General features: G+C 37.8%; 1 protein-coding gene across 1 annotated transcript; it reads left to right on the top strand.

The window, feature by feature from the left end:
* The first annotated feature begins 398 nt into the window (after nucleotides 1–398).
* LOC139874948 (uncharacterized mitochondrial protein AtMg00810-like) lies at nucleotides 399–749 on the top strand. Its single transcript, XM_071862337.1, has one exon. It carries the CDS (start codon nucleotides 399–401, stop codon nucleotides 747–749), a length of 351 nt encoding a protein of 116 aa, XP_071718438.1.
* Nucleotides 750–1176: the final 427 nt, after the last annotated feature.

Below are 1176 nucleotides of genomic sequence, written 5' to 3'. Positions count from 1 at the left end.
ATATGATAGAGATGTGATTTAGGAGAGGAGTCATCGATAAGACTCTGTTTATCAAAGAAAAGGGCGACGACATTATGTTGCTACAGGTGTATGTGGATGATATCATCTTTGGGTCAACAGATCAGAAAATGGTTGATGAGTTTCAGGATGTTATGCAGAAATGATTCAAGATGAGGTCACTAGGGGCCATTAATTTCTTTTTAGGGTCACAGGTTGATCAAACGGAAAAAGTCATCTTTCTACATCAATCAAAGTATGTAGATGACATCTTGAGCCGATTCAAGATGGAAGATGAATGAGTTGCCAAGAATCCTCTATCGGTGAATCACGGGATTACACCGGAAAATATAGGGTCAAAAGTCAATCCGACCCTATATAGGGCTATTATTGGTTCTTTGATGTATCTTACGTTACGCCCGGATATCATGTTCGCAACTTGTTTGTGCACTCGTTATCAAGCACAATCGAATGTGAATCATATGTTAGCAGCTAAGAAGATCATGCGTTATCTTAAGGGAACTCGAAGTTTGGGCTTATGGTATCCAAGAAAGGATGGGTTTGAACTAACAGCATACAGTGATTCTGACTATGGAGGCTGCAAAAGAGATTTTAAATCGATCTATGGTGGTTGTCAGTTTCTAGGTAGCAGGTTGGTAAGTTGGCAGTGTAAGAAACAAACAGCTGTCACACAGTCAACGTGTGAAGCTGAATATATTGCTGCTGCAAGTTGTACGTCTCAAGTTGTTTAAATTCAACAACGGCTGCGGGATTACGGTTTGCAAATTTCTAACACTCCTATATATGTTGATAATACTGCTGCTATTGTTGTTACTAAAAACCCTGTTAATCATTCAAAGACCAAACACATAGGGATCAAGTACAATTTTATTAGGGACTGCTATGAAAAGAAACTAATAGATGTCCTACAAATAGGTACAACAACCCAACGTGCTGATTTGTTCATTAAAGATTTTGACCGACCTCGTTTCCTATTCCCGTTAAATGTTTTAAGATTGAAAGAAAGGGTGGAGGTTGTGTCCGATAAGGAGTTATTGAAGTAACCATCCAATCTGTACTATTTGTATATTTGCATCTGCATGTTGCATCATTTTTGCATGTTAACTAGCTTATTTTCTGCTTTGCATGATCATTTTACTTTCTGTTATGCATTTTAAT

This window comes from Rutidosis leptorrhynchoides, chromosome 11 (genome assembly GCF_046630445.1).
Source record: "Rutidosis leptorrhynchoides isolate AG116_Rl617_1_P2 chromosome 11, CSIRO_AGI_Rlap_v1, whole genome shotgun sequence".
Lineage (NCBI taxonomy): Eukaryota > Viridiplantae > Streptophyta > Magnoliopsida > Asterales > Asteraceae > Rutidosis > Rutidosis leptorrhynchoides.
The sequence above is the reverse complement of the archived record's forward strand: the minus strand, read 5'-3'. Positions and strand labels throughout refer to the sequence as shown.